Below are 21,145 nucleotides of genomic sequence, written 5' to 3'. Positions count from 1 at the left end.
TGAGCGAGAGATGTGAATTTATATCAAGAAGTGGATTTCTTCATTTTGTATAATTTAAGCAAATAACTTGAAGAGGAAACCAAAGTAAAGGCTCAATTGTTCTTTGAATTTATGGCAGTTAGGAGTGATTAAGAAGTGAAAAGTTTTGATAGGGTTGGAGGGCATTTTTTTCAATGTCAAATTTATAGTTAAAGCAATTTCATAGGGACTCTTGGGTTCTCCTGACTCATATTCTAGGATAGTGCTGTGCTGTGGGTGGAAAGATTAGAGAACACAAAACCTTATTACTGTGGGCTAGTATTTAGACAACTTGGGAAAATATAAAGTCTTAATCCAATCCTCTTTTAAGATGGACCCAGAGATATAGGATATAAAGGAGAAACACATCTCAAGCTGTGATCTTGTCAATCTCTCAAATTTAGCAGTGTTGAGCCTCAATAATAACATATATAGATGAGTTATACAAAGAAAACCCCTGTGTGGCAGGATTTGTTGGTGATGAGTCATCATGGAGGTACTCATGCCATGGAGTCAACATTGAACTTAATGCCCCAGGCATGATGTGATGGGACACTGGTCTTGTAGAAGTGTGGTTGAAGTACTAAGCTTCTGTGCTCATTTAAGGGTCACATTACTTTTTGCAATAGTAATTTGAATCCAAAAATCTGATGCCCGGAACTATTAACCCACCATCTTCACCAAACAATTTTGAATATGCAAAATTTAGAGGCTGCTTTCAAAAATTTTACCCCAAGTGTGAACTGTTGAAATGGTGAAGTAACTAATATATACCTTAACTGCTTTAAGAGGAAAGAAACCATTGACTATTTTAATAAAGAATCCAAGGGATAGAGCCTCAGCTATTGTAAATTGGTGCCACTTCATAGAAATCAATGGAACAGTACCAATTTATATTAGCAGATGCTCTGGCCCTGGTACTGTTATATGCATTACTATATGTAATTTCAGATAAAATAAGAAATTACTCACAACTTAATCTAGAATATGTACTTATCTGAATCTTTTCTGAAGCTCAAAAAAGTGAAAAGTGCTCTGTAAATGCCATTAATCTCCAAAGTTTAGTATATATGTGAATAAATACTACTAATTAATCACTAAACCACTACAAGTTTTAATATTTACACTTTATAAATGAGGAAGAGGCAGAGAGTCTAAATGACTTGCCCGGTCTGGTAGACCAGAAATTCAAACTGAGGAAATCTGGGTGCTAAGCTCAGTCCCCATAATCATTTTTTAAAATATACACCTTTTGGGCACCTCTGCATTTGCTTATGGTGGTATTAGAAATGCAAGCCCCAAAAACCTGAAGTAGGCTGGCTGGAATCCAGAAAAGTTCAGTAAATATAACAAGATTGCCTGATCTTGTCAGTCCAGCAGCCTGATTTCCAGACTGGAGATTTGGATATTAGAGAAGCATGTGAACTTTTGGATGCTTATCCAAATTAAATTTTTTCAGGTTTCAGAGTAGCAGTCCTGTTAGTCTGTATCCGCAAAAAGAACAGGAGTACTTGTGGCACCTTAGAGACTAACAAATTTATTTCAGCATGAGCTTTCGTGAGCTATAGCTCACTTCTTCGGATGCATAGAATGGAACACACAGGCAGGAGATATTTATACATACAGAGAACATGAAAAGGTGGAAGTATGCATACCAACAGGAAGAGTCTAATCAATTGAGATGAGCTATTGTCAGCAGGAGAAAAAAAAACCTTTTGAAGTGATAATTAAGATGACCCACAGAAGGTGTGAGGGAGAACTTAACATAGGGAAATAGATTCAATTAGTGTAATGACCCAACCATTCCAAGTCTCTGTTTAGGCCTGAGTTAATTGTGTCTAATTTGCATATTAATTCGAGTTCAACAGTCTCTCTTTGGAGTCTGTTTTTGAAGTTTTTTTGTTGCAAATTAGACACAATTAACTCAGGCTTAAACAGAGACTGGGAATGGTTGGGTCATTACACTAATTGAATCTATTTCCCTATGTTAAGTTCTCCTCACACTTCTCTGGGTCATCTTAATTACCACTTCAAAAGTTTTTTTCCTCCTGCAGACGATAGCTCATCTCAATTGATTAGACTCTTCCTGTTGGTATGCATACTTCCACCTTTTCATGTTCTCTGTATGTATAAAAATATCTCCTGCCTGTGTGTTCCATTCTATGCATCCGAAGAAGCGAGCTATAGCTCACAAAAGCTAATGCTGAAATAAATTTATTAGTCTCTAAGGTGCCACAAGTACTCTTGTTCTTTTTGTAAATGTTTTCACCTTTTGAATCTAGCTCATCTCTATTGATAATTGGTGTATTTTATTTTGTGCTTGCAGCGATTACAGGGCAAATCATTTCCTAAACATGAGAAGTGGGGTCTACTACAAATGGGAAGTGGTGGAAGTATGGATGAACAAGTCAGTGGAGACTGTGATGATGAGGATGGTTGTGGAGGATCAGGAAGCGGGGAAGTGAAGAGAATTCTGCAATTTACTGACTGTAAGTCCCATTATTCTACTGCCACCTATTTAAGTTCTTTAAGAATGAATTAGTGTATTAGTCTCAAAGGAATACTATTGGTCTACTTTGGAGATGATTGTGATAAGCTTATCTCAGCAAAGTAGTTGAGCATCATGAATTAGAACATGTACAAAATAAGACTGAAAATTATCTAAAGATAGGAATTAAATCTACATGTTACAGGTATTGCAATGAACTTTATCCTAATATGCATCTTCTTAATGTGACTCGTGTCTGTTGGCACACATTTGGTTTTTCTGCAAATCACGATACCTGTCCAATGATGTTTTAATCCAACTAAATAGTGGTAGAATGTCTCGCCATAATGAATTACTGGTTTCACATAATAAATATTTTCAGTTGAACAGATAAATCTTTCAGATCTTCCCTGGAAACATGGGAGAAAACAATGTACCAACACATTGTGGTAAGTGGATTTGGCCGTTGGTCCATTACTATTATATTAAATTGACTATAGCCAGTGGCTACTCATAAATAACATGATAAGGTAATGGAATGCTGCTATTGAACCATAGATATGTGGTAGTTTTGTGATCATGCTAAATCTTTCGAAACATTCAATACTAATGGAAAAGAAAATAATAAAGTGGTTACTGTAAAACCTCAAAGTGGTGGTGGCCACCTGATGTTATACTTTGTATGTATTTTAAATCTTCTAATAGACTTTTGAAATATAATTTTTCTAAGTATTTTTATGGAATCTAGGTACCCAGCGCCCATCGAATTTCAATGGGATTTGGTCACCTAACTCCGTTGGGCACCTTTTAACATCCCAGCCTCTAAAAATGAGTTGGAAATCAAATATTTAGAAAATAAATACTATTTTAATTTATTTTATATGCTACTTACTCCGAAAAGATACTTCATGACATCAGTTGAGTCTGAAAGTAATCTTACAAGATGACACTCTCATTCCAAGTATTACATTGTGGAGGGACAACCGCAGGAACAATACATTTTTAATTTCCTCTACTATATTTGATGTATTTTTCTTCTTTTTGATGTACTAGTGATGTTTCTAAGACAGAGTGTTACTCATCCATCTTCACAGTACTGTATCCTGATCTAATAAGCTGCTATTCTAACATTCTAGATTTGTTAGAGGAGAAGATCTTTATGCTCCAGTTGAGGAAAACATCATTTTTGTTAAAGCACTTAAACGTGATGTGCTTCAGTCACATTGAACTGTAAGCTTGCACAGTAGGATTTGAGCACGGTCTTAACCAGGGTTTCTCACACAGGGGTTGCCGCTTGTGTAGGGAAAGCCCCAGGCAGGCTGGGCCAGTGTGTTTACCTGCCCCATCTGCAGGTCCAGCCGATCTTGGCTCCCACCGGCTGCAGCTCGCTGCTCCAGGCCAAATGGAGCCACTGGAACCAGAGGCCAGTAAGTCCCTCGGCCCGCACTGCTTCCAGCAGCTCCCTTTGGCCGGAGCAGCCAAAACAAGCAATATTGTGTAAGCTGCTGACAAACACATAGTAAGAAACAGTCCCTTCCCTGAAAAGCTTACAATCTAAATAGACAAGGCAAACAAAATGTGAAAGAATAGAAGAAGGAATATCCTCATTTCACAGACCACTTGGGTGGGGGGAGGGAGGGGGTAAGCATTTTTCTCCTGATTGTTCCTTTCTAAGGGTCAGTCAATGCCTTCTGTATATGACTACATGTGTGTCTTTGTGTGTGTATTCCTTCCAAGATAAAACTAACTCCTTGTTAACTTACATTCCCAGAAATTGAAGGTGACTTTATTTTCTACTTGATGTTAGATGCAAAAAAACTTCATTAAATGTCAGAGACTGACAAGTGAATGATGGACTTTAGAGCGCCCATGAAAAGATGAAAGGCAAAAAATATACTCAATTCAGAAATGAAAACATCTATCTTTATATCATTACTCATGATATATACACAATGCTGTATGTAATGTTTTTGACAAACCCTTGCCTGCTTTTCCAAAGATTAAATAATTAATCCATGAATCAAACTCTATATGTTTAGGCCCTACAATTGTTCTAACTTCTTTGCTGTCTCATACAAATCTTAAGAATAGTAAGTCGGTGTGTTTATTTCAAGGATACTATACTTTTTTTAAAATTACTAAAAGTAAACAGTGGCATAAAGCCTTGACACTTCATTTGCTTGTTCTATTCTGCAGTAACCCTAGACCTCCCACAGGACTGTTTCAAGCATCACAGTGAATTTTCTCCTCAGCTGGAGACTTGAACTGATAACAATAAACAATAATACTTATCACCAAAATATATATTTCAATCTACTTTGCACAGCAATTTGAAACATGAACTAATCTTTATATATCCCCTGTAAAGTGGACAATAGCATCTGTCAAAATTCTCAAGTTTCTCAGTGGAATCACTAATTTTCTGAAGTACCAGAGGGCTAGCCATGTTAGTCTGGATCTGTAAAAAGCGACATTCCTGTGACACCTTATAGACTAACAGACACATTGGAGCATAAGCTTTAGTGTGTGAATACCCACTTCATCAGATGCATGTGAATTTGAATTTTCTGAAAAGTAGGCTAAATTTATTTCTTGTCTGTTTTTAGCATAGTTTTGTCATATATATATAAAACAATAAGTCATAGGTTTCGGGAGAAAATTTGTTTGCATTCTCTTCCTAACCTTCCATTTTGGCTGTTACTAAACAGAGTAGTTTGATATCTCATTAATTTGACCATTAACATATCTGACCCTGACCTTGACTGGTAAGAGAAATATCACAGAAGTAAAGTGCTTGACTTCCAGAAAGAGAGTCTGAGAATTGTATTTGTAGGTCACTATTTATCTGGTCAGTCTAGTGGACAGCAGGGGAATGGCACTTTAAAAACTTTGGGTGTTCCCAGATAAAAAGGAGCCATGTTCCAAAGAAGGCCCCATCTAAAACTTGGCTTTTAATTCACCATATGCTCTCTTAATCCCAAACATCCTCTTCCTTATCTCTCTTCTCAGCTCCTTTCATCCTGCATTGTCTCTGCCAAACACCCTCCTTCCCCATCTTTAAATTGCTTCTTAAAACCCAGTTCTTTTGTGAAACCTCACTTAGTTCTTGTACACAGGGGACTAAGAGTGATATTGTACCTAGCAATTCTGCAGACTGGAATTGGGAATGGTTCTTGTTCCATTTTCCCTCTCACTCCTGGCTGATCTATCCATGGATGGGCACAATCTTATTCTAAATTAGACGGAGAATAGTTTTAAAATAGTGTGTTTAAAAAAAAAACAACCTGCTGAGGATGGGGAGAAAGCCATCATTAAGGGAGGAGAACACTACTCTTGTTTGTGGCAGTGAGAGAAGGTTTGGAAGAGCCTTTCTTCTCAGTGTGGCCTCTTATGGTGTTGTATTTGTCAGCCAATATTGTCATTTTTTGGAAGTGTCTGGATTGACCAATAGCAACCCACCTCACAAAGGAATTACCGGTAATTTATCTTTTTAAAGGAAGGTGTTGACTAAAAACTGGGTGGCTGGCTGGGATACAAGAGGGAGGAAGACTGTTATGATTACTAGTGGTAGTATGAGAGGCAGCACAAAGATGCACATGACAAAAGCATTTTATTTTTTATCTGTAAACTGGCTTTGGAATAAGAAATCTACCAACCTGGAAGTTCCACTAACTATGTCAAATTATTCTATTGTCTTGGTACCTGCACTTATGAAGATAAGAAATAGATGAGTGATTAAATGAGTAAATTGAAATTAATTCAGTGAGTGAGTGGGAATATGAAGGATAAAGTGTCTTCAATGAAGAGAGCCTGCAGTGCAACTCCTATTAATCCACATTGTGTGTATGACTTGGGAATGACTGTCTAGCGAAAAAAAATCTGCTTGACTCCTTAGAGATACTTTTCAGCTTTCTAACTAAGTGTATAGATAAAAGAGATTAAAACACTTTTAACCAGCTGCAGTAATAGCTGGGATGAATTCATACTTTCCAAAAAAAGTTTACAATATTTTCTGCTTGTAAAGTCTAGTGTGGATTTGCTGCCAGTTGACGTTGTTACTAGAAGTGCATTTGTAATACCTATTTAGCAACACAGTTGTTGATCCGAACAATATATTTTTCTTCAATTATATTAGAACAAGACAATGGTCCAGGAAGTATACTTTATTATGGCAGTGTCTAGTGGCCTCAGTCAGAATTTAGGTCACAGTACGGTATGTAGTTCTCTATCCCTAACGTTACCCTGAAATTTAGGCTTTGGGGTACTCCTAGACATACCTGCCTATCACCCCCTTAATGTACTCTTCCTGGGGTATGGGTCTCCAAGGTACCTAAGGTAACACTTGAAGAACATGGATATAACCTTCCGATAAAGTGATTGACATGGGCAGTATTCTTTTCAAAGCAAAGTATCTTTTTATTAATGTATCTAATAATCCTTACTACAGTGTAATCTAGGAATAAAAATCAGAGACAAATCCCTTATTACAAGTTAGAGGATCTAAACTACAATAGTGTATAGCTTAAATTATTCCAAGTGATGTGCTCTATTACAGGTCATCAGTCTGCAATAGATCGCTAACAGCCATACCTTAACTTTACATAAGAAAATTACATTTTACAACCATTCATTCTCTCACTCTCTCACTCACACATACTGTACTATACTTATGCTAAACTATAGTTAAAAATAACAAATTTATTATTGTTATTGATTCCACTGAGTTGTTACAGATGTTGCTGCTGTTTGCTGCTGAAGTGGCTTTTCTCAGCAGTGTTCTCTTTAGCTGTCTGCCATTACACAATGAAACTGAATGGGACTTTTTTTTATTAGACTGTTTCTGATCAGACTTTGCCTATATTTGATCATTTTCCATCCTTTTGTCCTCACTAGGACATAGAGATTCTCTATTTATAGATCTTCCCATAAGGGATGTCCGAACCATGTGCTTCTCCGCACCGGTTGGCTTTTCCCAGCACTTAATATTAAAAAGGTCGTAGAGCAGTTTTTAAACTAAGTTTCCGCAATCTGGTTGAATTTTGGTTTAGGTGGAGTCTATCCTTCCTGTATAGGCTCCCCCATTCCCAAAGTTTCCCCAGTTCCTAATAAATCGAAACCCCTCCTCCCTACACCATCGTCTCATCCACTCATTGAGACCCTGCAGTTCTGCCTGTCTAACTGGCCCTGCACATGGAACTGGGAGCATCTCCAAGAATGCTACCATGGAGGTCCTGGACTTCAATCTCTTACCTAGCAGCCTAAATTTGTCCTCCAGAACCTCTCCTAGCCCTCCCTATGCCATTGGCACCTACATGTACCATGACCACCAGCTCCTCCCCAGAACTACACATACGTCTATCTAGGTGTCTTGAGAGATCTGCAACCTTCACACCAGGCAGGCAAGTCACCATGAGGTTCTCTCGCTCATTGCAAACCCAGCTATCTATGCTTCTAATGATTGAATCACTCATTACTAATATCTGTCTGTTTCTAATAGCTGGAATTCCTTCCCCCGGAGAGGTATCGTCAGTGTGAGAGGATACGACAACATCCTCTGGAAGGAGGGTCCCAACTATGGGATTGTTTCCCTCTCTTCCAGTTTAGATGCTCTCCTTCCCTGTGACTTCCATCCTCCTCAACTGCACAGAGGCTATCATACTGGGGGTGGGACCATTCTACTGTGTCCTGGAAAGTCTCATTTATGTACTTCTCTGTCTCTCCCTCAGCTCCTCCAGTTCAGCCACTCTGGTCTCCAAAGCCCGTACACCCTCTCTGAGGGCCAGAAGGGGAAGCCACCTTGTTGGCACATGACACAGAAGTTCCTTATACTCAGTTTTTACAAAGTGAAAACATGAACTAAGAGTGTCTTTTTAGTAGAAGAAGAGAACTAACGATACATTTTCAGAATATGATATTAAACATCAAAACTCAAAGCTTTCATGGCATTTTAATACAGTTATGAATTGCAATGGCCCTGAATCATTCTGCCATTCAGTTGTTTCACCTTCTGGTAAACTGACCTATTCCCAAATTTCACAGAGGAGTTATCAGCTATATAGGATGACACACAGCTTGTACTGAGCTGTTTTCTTCTATAACATTTGAAATGTGAGGAACAGTGGCGTCAATTGTCTCATCGTTACCGTGGTAAAAATCAAATAAGCCATTTTTAGTCCCTTCTGTCTTTGAAAAATAATGAACAGTGACAGGGTAAAAGGTATGTCCCTTATTTGAGCTATCGATTGCAATTGAGGGGAAAAGTGCTAACTTAAGATCATTAACTAAAAGTTCTGGTGATTTCAGAGCATTAACTAAAAATTCCTGCAATTCCAGAGCCAAAACATTCTCTGCAAGGTTAGTTGCTTTTGTACATCCACAATGTGCCTTTTTTAAATTTCTAATTCTGGTAAAAACCTTGGAAGCAATTTGACAACAATCTTAACTATAATAACAAATTATGAATCATACATGCCAGGATGAATTTCTCGTAATTCTATTGCTATCACTAGATTTTCCTGGGTTGTCTTTGTTTTCATGGTGGTGGGTTTTTTAAAAAAAGCTGTAATTGTTTTTTCTCAGTTTTTGTTTTTTCTCAGGATTTGGGTTTTGTACATTCCACATGAATAGCACTGGCTCATCTCCCTTCATACTTAATGGAAAATGCTTGAAGATAGAAAACACATTGAGATGTAAATTCATCAGCTTTGCAAAGACAGTTTTTATACTCGAAGTCCTTACACCAGTTGTCATAAATACAATAGTACTTTTTTTCCTTTTAACAATACCGGCACAGTCACAATGTTTTGAAGAGCCATTGTAAAAATCATCCATTTTGAAAAATGGATCTGTCACTTTTGAAAGTGCAAAATGCTGTTATTGTTCAAGAGACAGTTGTTTGGTCACTGTGAGACAGCACTGACTTTATGGTAGCTACATGACAAGTTGCAGCCCCGATATGTCATAACATGGTTGAGAAGGGCAAGCAAGTATTGTCTTGACATTTCCCAAACCAGATGGACTAAAATTATCCAGGAATGTATGAAACTAACAAGGAACTGCTAAGATAAATCTGATTCACCAATCAACACTCACTTTGAGAATTCCCCATGATTTTTCTCACAGATGTCTTGCAGCAGTGTCCAGGAGATTAATCTTTAATTCCTGGAAACTAGGACAATTTTAGAGGGTTGACTATGCTATCATAATTTAATTTTCATGTTGATGGTTTCAGATTTAATAGAATGCAGCATACTGATGAAATTTACAGGATTTTTAGTTCACTTTAAAGCCTCTATAACCCTAGTTGTGTGTGTTGGGTTGTTTTTGTTTTTTTAGCAAATGATCCAACCTGACAGTAAAATACTGATCACAATTATTTAAGAACTGCAAATCTTAAATATTGATTAAAGGCAGAGATAGGTGTTTCATTTTAGAAATGAATTCAAACTTAATACAAACAAAAATCTTAATGTTTGTTTCTCCTTTTGCTGCTGCCCGACAATGAGCTCTATGCATGCAGGCCCCTGTACACATGCGTGTACAGGTCCACATGTGTGAAATTCTGGCTGAGTTTAGAGTTTTTAGTATCTCATCTTAAGCACCCAATGCTACAGAGATTCAATCTCAAATCTTGGAATGCCATTTGGATATTTATCCAAAAGTTCAGACGCTTGTCATCAAATCAAATTTCATAACTTTGGGCTCATTTCATTGACCCTCAGAAGCTGTCAAATGTAAAATTCTGAAAACTTCACATTTTCACTTGCTGCACAGATGGGTATTTAGCCTCAAACAAAGATGACATATTTTCCATGTCTTTTATTACTTTACCAGCATCCTGACTGGTTAATAACTTTTATTGGTTAATAATTAAATCACAGTGTTTTAATATTATGTGTTGCAAAGAGCCACAGGAGACACATTGAACAGCCACTTGTGACTCCCGAGCCTCAGTTTATCACTGCCTTAGCATGTCACAAGCTACTTGATCTTTAAACTCTCGTTTGTAGTCCGAGTCTGGGATTGGAATGGAAGTTAGCAAAGGTTTGAAGATTTACTTTGGGATTTTTGCCTGCTTCGTATCTTTGCTGAATAGCTTAATTTATTTCTTTTAACGAAATGGAGCAATGTCCCTCACTTGATGTGACATTTATCATAAGTGCTATGATATTTTATAATTTATTTTCAATGTCTTATTCTTTTCTCCTCTACTGATATATAACATAAAGGAAGGAAATATTTGCAAAAAAATTTCATAGAATTTTCTAACATCTATATAGTTTGAAAAGGTATTCACATTGTAGTAATATTTGTGGAAAATATATAATTTGAATATTTTAATGCTCTAACTACATTATAATAGCAAAAAGAAAGAAAAAATATAAATAAATAAGCATGTTAGGGAATAGCTGTTAAACAGCATGTGTTTAATAGTACTTGCTTATCTACTTTTCTCCAGGAGTACTTTTTACATTCTTATTCAAGACTTTAATAATAAAAAAAAGGAAGCTAGCATTAATTGTCTTTAATTTGCATGATGGAGACATACCTTTTGAGCTCTGGCCACCAATCATTTGTTACAGAAACATAAAATAGTTACAGCTACAGGCAAATGCATTGCAAAAACATGGACATGAAAATGTGTAAAATGCCTTTTACTTTAGCCTGAATAGACTTATTCGTTATATTTGGAAACAAGCATTTTGCCACAGACTGTGATGGGGGGGAAAAAAACAGATTACTGGTGTAAGACTGTCATAAATAGATAGCTAAGGGTTAATGTTTCTTTCACCTGTAAAGGGTTAACAAAGGGAACCAAACACCTGACCAGAGGACCAATCAGGAAACCGGATTTTTCAAAGCTCAGGGACGGAATGTTTGGGTCTGTGTCTTTTGTCTGGCTCGCGGCTATGAAAGGCTTCTTTCTATCTTCAGCTTCTAATCTTCAGTTCAAAGTTGTGAAGTACAAAGGTAGAAAAATAATAGGCTGTTATGTTTTTTTGTATTACATGTGTGGTAGTTGCTGGAATGTTTTAAATTGTTATCTCTTTTTGAATAAGGCTGTTTATTCATATTTTCCTTTTAAGCAACAGCCCTGTTTATGTTACTTAATGCTGTTATAAAGCCTTGTCCCAAATCTGGACCTTAGCGCCCAAAATCTGGGGCTAACATGAAACCTCCAAGCTTCCTACCAGCTTGATCTATTCTCGCTGCCACCAAATCAGGATTTTTAGGGCTCCTGATCACGCCCAGGTCGCCCCAACTATCCCTGGGGGACCCCCCAAGACCCAGAGCCCCTGGGTCTCCCTATCTCATCCCCCAGCTTCCTCCCTTTCCCTGGGTTAGCCAGAGCGATGCCGTACTATGCTCCTTGAATACAAACCAGCGAGGGTAATTTACCTCCCCCTGGGCTATGCATTCAAATCTAGTCAGCTACACAAAGAGATTTCCCCCTCCCTTCTTCCCGTAGCTGTAACTAGAGAAAGACCTCAAGCAATCTTAAAAAGAAAACTTTATATAAAAGAAAAGAAAATACATATAAACTAACACTGCATTTAAGAGATCAATACAGGATAATTGCTTATAAGAAAATAGGAATAAACAGTCCTGATTAAAAAAATAGCCAATTTAAATCAGCCAGCAAACTCACACATGTAAATATGAAACAAAGCATATAACAGCCTATTGCCTTTGCTGCCTTTGTACTCACATTGTAAGTGAAAGGTAGACAGAAGATTAGAGACAGAAGAAAAGCTTGTTTACTCACAGCCGAGGAAAAACAACAAAGACCAGAGACAAACCAAAACCCTGCAGAGGTTCCCCGCCCCTGCTTTGAACAATCCGGTTTCCTGATGGTCCTCTGGTCAGGTGTTTGGTTCCCTTTGCAGGTAAAAGAACCATTAACCCTTAACTATCTAGTTATGACAAATGCAGAGATTCATGTTTATGTGTTTTTCTTTCTTTTTATATAAAGCTTTCTTTTTAAGACCTGTTTGAGTTTTCTCTGGGTAGGCTAAGGAACGAAGGGAAGGGATTCTCTTTGTGTTAGATTTACGTAGGGTCAATCTGTGCAGCCCCAGGGAAAGAAGGAGGTGGGAGGTAAATTGCCCTCTCTGTTTTGCATTCAGGGAGTTTAAGTACAGTCTCCGCCAGGATAACCCGGGGGGCGAGCTGGGATTGAGATAAAGAGGAGACAAGGGGAGGAGGTTGTTTCCCTTTGGTGTAAGGCTCAAAGGCTTCTGAGTCTTGGGGTCCCCCAGAGAAGGTTTTGGGAGATCAGAGAGGGAGCCAAGTCCTGGAAATCACTTGGCTGGTGGCAGCGATATCAGATCTAAGCTGGTAATTAAGCTTAGAGGGTTCATGCTAGCTTCTCAGTTTATGAACGCTAAGATTCAAATCTGAGTAGGAAAGCTATGACAAAGACTATGGAACCTATTCTATGTTCCATACTATGTTTGTAACCAAACTGAAAGTCTAACAACTTGATGATCTGTTGCTCTTGGAAGATCTGGAATATAATATGGGCAAGTTAAAAATACACCAAAGCAAACACTTTAAGGCTTCTATATCTTCAACTGTTCCTCTGAAAGAATGGCTAAATATAAAATGTAGTTCTTTAAGTGGATAAAAAAAGAAATATGTAACCTTTTAGACCTATTATGTAAGACAGAACTGTATTTTCCTATCTATTCCTTTTTAAATTGATTGATTGTATCGCTGACCAACTTTAAACTTACCTATGCTAAGAAGTAGTTGGCCATTGTGCCTTGTTCGTTTTTCCAGGCTTCACTGTATTCTTTAAATAACTAAATGGTATAGTCTTTTGGGGGGTTCAGAGCACTCTGTGCAGGAATTTAAATTGGATTAATTTTACATTCACATCTTTCACTACCAGTAATTATGATTCCACAGCCTTGAGTAATCTCTTTGAGTAAGTCATTTCAGGACATTTTACTTTCTTATAGATAGAGGAGTTGTATTATTTAGATTCAATAGCCAGTTGCATACATGAGGAGTTTAATTTCTATGTACTTAAGAAAATAATCAGCAGGGGACCTATATGCATGTTTTACAGCAGCATTATGTCTAGATATCTGTAAAACACACTGGCTTATTTATCGTTATAAAATAATTCTGGGAATGGTTCCTATAAGAAGTTCCTACCCTGGAGACTTAAGAAGCAACCTATATGTTTTAAAGTCAGTTGTTTGTAGGAAAGTGGCAAAGTTGTCACTTTCTTTGACAACAAGACATCTGGTTAGATGATAAAAATGGGGAAAGAAATAAGTTAAAAATTAGACAAGTTAGATGTCTTCAAGTCACCAGGGCCTGATGAAATATATCCTAGCATACTCAAGGAGCTGACTGAGGAGTTCTGAGCCATTAGCGATTATATTTGAAAAGTCATGGAACATGAGAGAGATTCCAGAGGACTGGAAAAATGCCAATTCATAGAAAGGAAAATAAAGACAATCTGGAGAATTACTGACAAGTCAGTAAAAAGCAACAGAGTTCTGCGGGCACCTTAAAGACTAACAGACGTATTGGAGCATAAGCTTTCGTGGGTGAATATCCGCTACGTCAGATGCAGACCAGCCAGGTTAATTTCAGTACCCAGAAAGATAATGGAGCAAATAATTAAGCAATCAATTTGCAAACACCTAGAAGTTAAGGAGATAAGTAACAGTTGGCATCAATTTGTCAAGAACAAATCTTTTCAAAGCAACCTAATAGCTTTTTTTGACAGGGTAGCAATCCTTGTGGATGGAGGGAAGTGGTAGACCTGGTATATCTTGACTTGAGTGAACCTTTTGATACTATATCACATGACGTCCTCAGAAATGAAGGAAATACAATCTAGATGGAGCTATTACAAGGTCGGTGCATAACTGATTTGAAAACCATTCCCAGAGAGTAGTTATCAGTTGTTCAGTCAAGCTGGAAGGTTCATATCCAGTAGGGTCCCACAGGGATCAGTTTTACATCCAGTTCCATTCAATATCTTCATCTATGATTTAGATAATGGCGTAGAGAGTACACTTATAAAGTTTGTGGATGATAGCAAGCTGGGGGAGGGATTGCAAGTGCTTTGGAGGATAAGATTAAAATTCAAAATGATCTGGACAAACTGGAGAAATGGTCTGAAGTAAACAGGATTAAATTAAATAAGGACAAATGAGAAGTACTCCATTTAGGAAAGAGGCAATCAGTTGCACACATACAAAATAGGGAATGATTGCCTAGGAAGGAATACTTCAGAAAGGGATTTGGGGGTCATAGTGTATCACAAGCTAAATATGAATCAACAGTGTAACACTGTTGCAAATAATCAAATATCATTCTGGGATGTATTAACAGGAATGTTGTAAACAAGACATGAGAAGTAATTCTTCCACTCTGCTCCACACTAATTAGACCTCAGCTGGAGTATTGTGTCCGTTTTAGGAAAGATGTGAACAAATTGGAAAGTCCAGAGAACAGCAACAAAAATGACTAAAGGTCTAGAAAATGTGATCTAAGAAGGAAGATTGGAAAAAAAAATGGGTTTGTTTAGTCTGGAACTGAAGAGACTGAGGGGGGACATAACTGTTTTCAAGTACATAAAAGGTAGTTACAAGAAGGAAGGAGGAAAAATTGTTATCCTTAGCCTCTGAGGGTAGGACAAGAAGTAATGGGCTTAAAAATTCCAGGAAGGGCAGTGTAGACTGGATGTTAGGAAAACGTTCCTAACTGTCAGGCTACGTCTACACTACCCGCCATATCGGCGGGTTACAATCGATTGCTCGGGGATCGATATATCGCATCTCATCTAGATGCGATTTATCGATCCCCGAGCGTGCTTATATCGATTCCAGAACTCCACAAACCCCAACAGAGTTGCGGAATCGACAGGGGGAGCCGCGGACATCGATTCCGCATAGTGAGGACGGGTGAGTAATCCGATCTTAGATATTCGACTTCAGCTACGTAGTTGTGTATCTAAGATCGATTTTCCCCCGTAGTGTAGACCAGCCCTCATGTAGTTAAGCATAGCAATAATTTGCCAAGGTAGTTTGTGGAATTTCCATCACTGGAAATTTTTAAGTGCAGGTTAGACAAACACCTGTCAGGGATGGTTGAGATAATACTTAGTCCTTCCATGAGCACAGGGCACTAGACTCTGACTTCTCAAGGTCCCTTACAGTCCTATAATTACTAGATCTTGTAAGGTGAAGCTTTAAGTGAATACATATGTGGTGTTTTGATGTGAGTAAAATTCACAATAGAAAACCTGACAAGCAGTTTTGACAGCTGCTTGCCATATTTAGCACATCCCAACAATTTCAGACAATTAGAGCATTTTTTCTGATCTCAAGAAAAAATTGTATAGGAAAAAACCCCTAGTGTGTGCTGTCTTCTTCTGTTGACTTTATTGTTTCCAAAACAATCACTTGCGAGGGCTTAAGGGGAAAATCTGTCAATTGTTTGGCAGTAGTAGTAAGAAAGTAGCTGTTTGCCGCTCACTGTTGTAGTGTGTTCATGCCAGGTGCTATGTGTCATGCCTGTTTGCATCCTGAAGACCATTCTGGATTAGGAAATTAGTGATTGTGGCTAGTGGGCACCCAAAAAACAGCAGGGATCGTAGGTCCTACATAGTCCAAAGATGTGAGAGGAGGGGGAAACGAACTACAAGCCCAGGGATTGGCAACCTTTGGTACACAGCTTGCCATGGTAAGCACCCTGGCGGGCCAGGCCAGTTTGTTTACTTTCCACGTCCCGCTCCCATGGGCTGCGGTTTGCCACTCAATGCCAATGGGGGCAGTAGGAATCAGTGGCCAGCACATCCCTCGGCCCATGCCACTTCCCGCAGCACCCATTGGCCTGGAGCGGCGAATCGTGGCCAATGGGAGCCACAATCGGCCAAACCTGTGGATGTGGCAGGTAAACAAACCTGCCCAGCCTGCCAGGTGCTTATCCTGGTGAGCCACGTGCCAAAGGTTTCTGATCCCTGGTATATACTATGGCTTCCAGTTGAACTGCTTTGGGGACAATGTCGGAGGGAAGCAGGAAAATACAGGCTTAGTGAAGGAATGTTTTTAAGTACAGTCACTTTACTCTTAAAAACATTCAAGAGTTACAAATCTTTGAAAACAAACAGTTCTGTGATGCACCCTCCCCTAGTCTGAATTCACCTGTTGTTTGGGTCCGAAGTTTCAGTGTTCAGGCTGAACAGAGTCATAGAATCATTGAAGATTAGGACTGGAAGAGACCTCAAGAGGTCATCTAATCCAGGTTTAGGCAACTTCTGCCATGTGGTTCACCAGGGTAAGCACCCTGGCAGACTATGCGGGTTTGTTTAACTGCTGCATCTGCAGATTCTGCCGATTGCGGCTCTGACTGGCCACAGTTTCTGCTCCAGGCCAATGGGGGCTGTGGGAAGTGGCACAGGCTGAAGGATGTGCTGGCCACCGCTTTCTTCCGGCTCCATTGGCCTGGAGTGGCGAACCACGGCCAGTGGGAGCCGCGATCGGCCGAATCTGCAGATGTGGCAGGTAAACAAACTGGCCCGGTCCGCCAGGATGCTTACCCTGGTGAGCCGCGTGCCGAAGGTTGCCGATTCCTGATCTAGTCCAACCCCCTGTTCAAAGCAAGACCAACCCTAACCAAATCATCGCGTGTGTGTGTGTGTGTATATTTATTAGCTGCCCTGCCCCTGCCAGGAAAGGTGCTTATCTGGAATGATATGAAATAACTTTGATTTAGGCAAACTTAATCATGTTCAGCCCAGAATACAAATTGAGGTCCCAATTTATACTGATATATCCCACTTTGTAACAAACAGTACCAGGTAGGAGTGGTGTGAGGCACTGTTGAGGGGAGGGTTTATGTGAGGAAGGAGGACCATAGGGGTTCTAGTTTCCTTGGACCATCCCCACATATGGTTCCTGGCTTCCTCTTTAGCGTATCATATGGGATGGCTTGGCACAAACTCAAGCTTATCGTGGTAAATACTGAACTTCTGATTCACAACCACCTTGCCCAACCATGTCCTCTTTCCTTCCTTCTCTGTTTTTGAAAATATCACCACATTCATGTGCTCAGATTTGCAATGATGGGGTCATTTTTGTATCCTCCCTTTCCTTTTGCCTACACATACAGTATATTACCAAGTCCTGTAACTTCTTTTTCTGTAACATTTCAAAACATGAACCTTCCCCTTATGTCTAAATGGCTAAGATCTTGTTAATACTTTGGTTATCTAAAACTTTAATTACTGTGTTCTCCTTTTACTTCCTAACTCGTTTGTCTAAAATGCAGTAGCCAAAATTATCTTGTACACTAATCTGTCATCCCCCACTTCAAATCAAGTTCAAACGTCTCATCTTCTTTAAATGCCCTCCATCAATTTGCTCAAGCCTATCTCATTTCTCATTGCTTCATCCCCTTCACCCCACCAGCATTGCTCATCTTGATGTGCTCTTCATGTTTGTTTTTTCCCCTCCCATTTCTGTCTTTGCTTCACTTCCATGGTGCCCTCTATGCATAGAACACCCTCCTGGTCCTCGTCTGCTAGCCTTCCAGTTTCTCTTCATTTGTTCCTAGCTACTCTTTTTTTTCCATTTGCTAGAAAGCAATGCAAACAAATAGTTTAGATCTGAATTTTTGGCTTGGCTCACCTCTAGTCTTGCCTAATGAAAACTAAATCAAACATGTCACAAAAAGCCAACATTTTGCTTGTGTGTGCACAACTCTATTGCCTTAGGTGGACTTCTGAAATCATCTCAGGTCAATGGAGATGAACTTGGAATACATCAGATATAAATTTGGCCCATGGAGGTGCAAGGCCAAATAGTCCATTACAAATCCTTGATATCTCCAAATTATCTTATTAATCAATTTGGATGAAATCCACCTCTTCCACATCAAGGCACAGTAAATGGATTCTGTTGGGAAGGTGAAATATTCTATTTAATCCCAAATCAGAACCATCAGAGTGTGACAGCAGGATAGACACTAATTTCAGCCATGGCGTGAGGTAGTGGAGACAGCCATTCCTTGCCCCTTCAGTTGGTTTGGGTCCACGGGATCTCTGTAAACCTGGATCTTTTTCCCCACTCTTTCCACTGGCAATCCTTCTTCGGTATGTAGGCTGTACTTGCCCATTTCCCTTGTGCAGCCCTAATGTGGTATTTTAATAGTATGGAGAGTGACACAGAGGCCCATTGGTTTTTCACTACTGTCAGAAACTCTTGTCAGTTCTGACATACTCACTACGCCTAACCATCACCATGCCTCAATGGGTCACAGATGAAGATGCCAAATTCAGGACAAACTGCTGAGAAATATGGCAGACTCACCTCAAACTGGTGATATAATCTAATGATAAACTAACAAAGCCAGCAACAAAAGTAATTTTTTGTCTCACCACACCGGTTAACAGGAAGTCAAAAATGCAGTTTCCTTAGCATTCCAGCCCTTGTCTCACCACCCAGACACTAGACTCTATGATGAGTGGTTACTGAAAACCAACTTAATCAGATATAGGGTCCTTCTAATCCCCAGAGATCAGCCACATAGCTTGGTCAATATACAAGTCAGATCTTATCCAATAATCATGCTGATGCCAATCCTTTAATAAAACTAAAAAAAGGTTAATAATGAAAGCAAATAATAGAGATAATCATATATATACAAATAATTGCAAAGTCCTTATTTAAGTTTTGTGGCAATGATAGAATAGACTGCTGGCTTTTAAAGTCTCTCTGGTAACTTGCAAAAGATTGGAAGGTTCTCAGTTCATAGTCCAAAATGTTCCTTTTAGTTGTAAATCCACAGTCCAGAGAATCAGGACAGGAAAGAGGCAAAATGGAGATATCTCTGGGGTCTTTTATATCCTCTGCCATGTGCCTGTCTTCATTTGTGGAAAGTTATTGGCCTAAGATGGAGTCCAGTATCACATTAGCATATTGCATGTCCTTACATGGCTTGATGACTCGCAGGGGCAGCCATTGCCCATATTCTTGCTGAGGCATCCACAGGAAGAGCTATCTGGATGTAATAAGTTTCTTCTGTGGCCCATTGTGAGAATTGTATCTCCCTGATGGGCCATCACTACATAGCCATCTAGCCTTAATGTAAATTTTACCTGGTGGGTGATACCCAGGAATACAACACATATGTGATGCCACCACATAGCCAAAATTAATAATTTCTGATATAAAAATGATGCATGAATATAAACAGAATAATCCTTCGCAAATTATAACTTTTCCTTTCATGACACATTGTACAAGATTTTTTGCAATTGTATAATGGTAAAAATGGTCATATTCAATCATACATCATCACACTAACACACTGTAGTCACAATCTATTCCCAAAAGATGGCATGTAATATATCATTAATAAACTTGTGTGATGTATGTATCAGATGTGCAAAAAGAATTATAAATGTGTGCTAGAATTGTTCTTAAAATGTGAGTTTGGCAAGCGGTGCATAAGCACAGTCTGCCTTTGCTTTGCCAGCCTGTTCATTAGGCAGAGATAATGAAGGTTCATTTACATGTAAGGCAGACAAAGGCATGCAGCTAACAGGGGAAGGCAGTAACAATTCAACTATCACCAGCAGGGGAGGAACCAGTATGAAATCTTCACCAGACCACATGGCATCTTTCCAACAGGAGAAGAGGAATGTTATCTGAGAATATATTTCAGTGATTTACTGAGCTAAAAAGACACAGGGTTCTGAAACTCATGTGATAAGCAGTTGAATCAAATGATTGTATATGATATTGCTATATTATAAGTGTATCAAGTAAGTTCTTTTATGAATCAGAGTGATTAATATCATTGTAAAATGAACACATTAACACTATATGAGGAATTACAGAAACTCACTAATACAATGCTTTAAAGTCTGTAATTGAACACAGATAGCCTGTTTCTATGTATTGCCAATGTAGATTAAGCAGTGTAATAGGTGATAATTGGAGATACACCAATCTCCTAGAACTGGAAGGGACCTTGAAAGGTCATCAAGTCCAGCCCCTTGCCTTTACTAGCAGGACCAATTTTTGCCCCAGATCCCTAAGTGCCCCCCTTCAAGGATTGAACTCACAATCCTAGGTTTAGCAGGCTAATGCTCAAACCACTGAGCTCTCTCTCAAAACGGTAGAAGCCCTATTTACATATGAATCAGCAGGGAATTGGGAAGTCAAACAGGTAGGAAAGACTGGTAGGAAGTCTTCCTGTCTCTTGTAACAAGGTCAATGAACATTGGGAAATAAATGTAGAAAGCCATTTTGGTATCTATCACTTGGGAGATACAAGGGGCCAGAGTTCTTGAAATCACAGAACATTGGCTCCTTCAACCAAAGAGGTTGAAGTATCTGGAGAAACCTGCTAAGGCAAAGATTAAAACTTAACTTCAGCAAGTTACAGTCTTTGAAGCATATTTTTACTTTTGTTTGCTTATTATCATTTCTCTGTTTACTCATTATACTTGCTATCACTTACACCTTTGACATTTTTGTTTAATAAACTTGTTTTACTTTTACTATAAATCTATTCAGTGCTAATGTAAAGGGACTGTTATCCCCTTACTAACATTCAGTGGGGGTGTTTGGTTGCTAGCTCCCAGCACCAAAAGGGGAAGGATCA

General features: G+C 38.9%; 1 protein-coding gene across 2 annotated transcripts in view; it reads left to right on the top strand.

Annotated features, from left to right (window-relative positions):
- GPC5 (glypican 5) overlaps window positions 1-21,145 on the top strand; it is a 1,062,966-nt gene that overhangs the window by 606,340 nt on the left and 435,481 nt on the right. For both annotated transcript variants that reach the window (XM_075061528.1, XM_075061527.1), the window contains exon 7: window positions 2,345-2,507. In XM_075061528.1, coding sequence (XP_074917629.1) covers window positions 2,345-2,507 — 163 coding nt within the window. The remainder of the gene's footprint in view (window positions 1-2,344; window positions 2,508-21,145) is intronic.

The sequence above is a fragment of the Chelonoidis abingdonii genome, chromosome 1 (assembly GCF_003597395.2).
Source record: "Chelonoidis abingdonii isolate Lonesome George chromosome 1, CheloAbing_2.0, whole genome shotgun sequence".
Lineage (NCBI taxonomy): Eukaryota > Metazoa > Chordata > Testudines > Testudinidae > Chelonoidis > Chelonoidis abingdonii.
Note: the sequence above shows the minus strand (reverse complement) of the source record. Positions and strands in the feature narration are given on the sequence as shown.